Source organism: Hibiscus syriacus, unplaced genomic scaffold (genome assembly GCF_006381635.1).
Source record: "Hibiscus syriacus cultivar Baekdansim isolate YM2019G1 unplaced genomic scaffold, ASM638163v2 tig00111947_pilon, whole genome shotgun sequence".
In the NCBI taxonomy this organism is placed as follows: domain Eukaryota; kingdom Viridiplantae; phylum Streptophyta; class Magnoliopsida; order Malvales; family Malvaceae; genus Hibiscus; species Hibiscus syriacus.
Genome location: NW_024063219.1, coordinates 1039853 through 1042682, shown reverse-complemented (window position 1 = coordinate 1042682; position 2830 = coordinate 1039853). Strand labels below are relative to the sequence as shown.

Genomic DNA, 2830 nt, shown 5'->3' with positions numbered 1-2830 from the left:
TCCCATTACAAACGCGCATATGAAGACTGCATATGAAGACTGTTTAAATGTGTATTTATTTATTTATTTATTTATACATACATTGCATTTTATCTTTATTTTTAATTTTTTGACTGTCAGAGGTCTTCCGCGGAAGCTGCTCTCAACCTGGCGTTGGTGACAGTCTACTACTCTACCTCCCCCTTACCCCATTGCATATGGGAATAGGGTTTTGTTGTTGTCGTCGTCTAAATAAGATTATTAACAAAATAAAAAAGATATATAAGATTTAAATATATTAGTTAATGGTTATAGTTATTAATCTTGTCAGCGTATAGATAAAAATCACTACAATTATATTTATGTACACCAAGAGAAAATAGATCGAATTTTAGTCTCTGCTTATCTTTCATACAATTATCCAAATAAAAAAATGATTCACCAACGACTGATATAGTTATTTTGTTCACATAAACAATTATAAAACTATTACGTATATTTTAAGACAGTGAAATTGGCACAAAAATCTTGAAAGTAGGGTTTGAAAGAAGGCAAATGTAGCAATCAAGACACTAAAATTTGATGGGACGGGGCATGTTTGAACCCTTCACTACATTAAAATTTACGCGTGCTTGACTACAAAGGAGTCTACGGACACGGAAGAAAAAGGGAACTTCCCAGTAAATGCTTATACGCAAAATTAGTCGTTCATGGAAAAAGAAATGTCTCCAATCTCATGACTTCACATGAAATTTGTGGTAAATAACATAACCCAAACTTCAAGCTTACACCATTCAAGTAGAACAAGTGTCCGATCCCATCAAATTCCACTTTAATCTTTGGTTTTCCCTGTGTTTACTTGTCTGTTTTTCACAATGTTAGATAACGGCCGGCCAAAATCGAGACCGTGTAAGTGTCCGGACCGTGATGGCTGTATAAGAAACTGTATGCCATCGCCATGGATTCGGCCACCACAACCACCATTGCAGGTACCACCTCCTAGACAGAACCATGATGATCACAGCTTGTTGGTTACCGGCATGACAATGATGGGAAGCATGCTATGTTCGGCTCTTATTCTATGTATTTTCTATGCACTTGTTAGATTCTATTTTAACTAGAGGATTAATCATTCGAGGAGAAGAGGTTTTCCCTTGGAGATGATTTTTCCCTCTGTGAAGGTCAAATCACGCCTCATTTAGATAACCCCAATGGTACATCAACACGGTCGGTCTGCAACAATCGGTGATCGATTCGATCATGGTTTTCAAGTATAAAAAAGATGAACGATTGATTGAAGGAAGCGAATGTTCCGTTTGCTTGAATGAGTTCCAAGAAGATGAAAGCCCAAGGCTTTTGCCAAAGTGTAGCCATGGTTTTCACCTTGCTTATATTGATACTTGGTTAAGGTCGCACCAAAACTGCCCATTGTGTCGTGCTCCCGTTGTTTCCGATACCATGGTAGCTCAAACCAGTGCATCGGAACCGAGTTTCATCAGTTCAGGGTCAAGCAACAAAATCATGGTCGAAACTGATGTCGGAGAAGGTCGAACCTGTGGGATTGAAGATGGAAACACCTCGGAAAATTGTAGAAAAAATCTGGGTCATTCTGATGGAAATGTATTGAGCGATTTAGATGGAATTCAAGCAACGAGGAGGTCGGTTTCGTTTGATTTAACAGCTGCTAAGCATAAACATGGTAGTAGTTTAGACACTGAATTAGAGCAGTTAGAGTATTCAAAGGGAAAGATACATTCAAGCAGATGCAAAGTGATGAGAAGTTGTCCGAGCGGGGGATGTTTATCCAAGGGGGCTGTTTCAATGAAAAGATTTTTCTCATCTGGGGGAATTTTCTTGTTATCCAAACCAAATAGAACCCAAGGCTCCATCCTTCCCTTGTGACATTACAGATTTGTGGTTTCTAATTTCAGTTACGAGTGGCTCTGTGTTATAGCTAATTAAAATAATCTTCACTACTTTCAGCTGTATCCAGATCAATATATTAACTATCTACTTGTCTGATCGAGTTGTTATAATACGCTTATTTTAATGGTTTTTTTCATTCTTACTTTTATAAAATAAATTAAAAATTATTTTTTTAGGTAAAAGATTGGATACTACCAAAAGCCTTATTAAAACCCCTAATCCTAGTTTGGGGAAAAAGTACCTTTGGAAGGATTACAAAAACTCAAGTAAGAAATTCATAACAGCGTACAACCCACGGCAAGGAGAGAGAAAACCAATAACGATCTTGACTTCCAACCTAAAGGAAAAGCTAAAAAGGAGCTGCCAATAAGCTTCTACACACTACCAATATTTACAGTACCAGTAGCATCAACAATGAGCAAGTCATGTTCATGAGGAGGTTGAGTGTACACGGTGACATCAAGGCTATCCATAATCGCATTCTTTGCAAGCTGGTCTGCCACGGCATTGCCCGAGCGTTTTATATGGGAGAATTGCACCTCCCACTGATCCGTCATCAATTCTTGGATGAACGATAATATCGTTAACGTTGACCCCTATGAAACTCCTTGGAACCCTTCACCATCCGAATAGCCTGCAAGCTATTCGCTTCAACCACCACCCAACGGACACCCAAGTCCCAAGCTAAGAACATACCAACATAGATACCTCAGATCTCCACTTCTAGCACCGAGCACAACCCAATAAACTTGGTAAAACCCAACCGCCATTGGTCGTCAATATCGCAAATGACCCCACCACAAGAAGCCTTACCATGAACCGTGTTAATGGCACCGTCGGTATTCAATTCGAACCAACCTTCACCTGGAGGAAACCAATGAATCGAGCCAGCAGCTTTACCGTCCCCTTGATTTATAAATTTATT

General features: G+C 39.0%; 1 protein-coding gene across 1 annotated transcript; it reads left to right on the top strand.

Moving 5' to 3' along the window:
• Positions 1-854: 854 nt before the first annotated feature.
• LOC120173334 (E3 ubiquitin-protein ligase RING1-like) lies at positions 855-1896 on the top strand. Its single transcript, XM_039180531.1, has 2 exons — positions 855-1062; positions 1193-1896. The coding sequence occupies exons 1-2, from the start codon at positions 855-857 to the stop codon at positions 1879-1881; spliced, it is 897 nt and encodes a 298-aa protein (XP_039036462.1). The 3' UTR covers positions 1882-1896.
• Positions 1897-2830: the final 934 nt, after the last annotated feature.

Coding starts and splice junctions, on each gene's coding strand:
- LOC120173334 (XM_039180531.1), top strand. CDS start 855: ATGTTAGATAACGGCCGGCCAAAATCGAGACCGTGTAAGTGTCCGGAC. Junction 1,063..1,192: donor ATGTTCGGCTCTTATTCTAT/GTATTTTCTATG, acceptor GATAACCCCAAT/GGTACATCAACACGGTCGGT.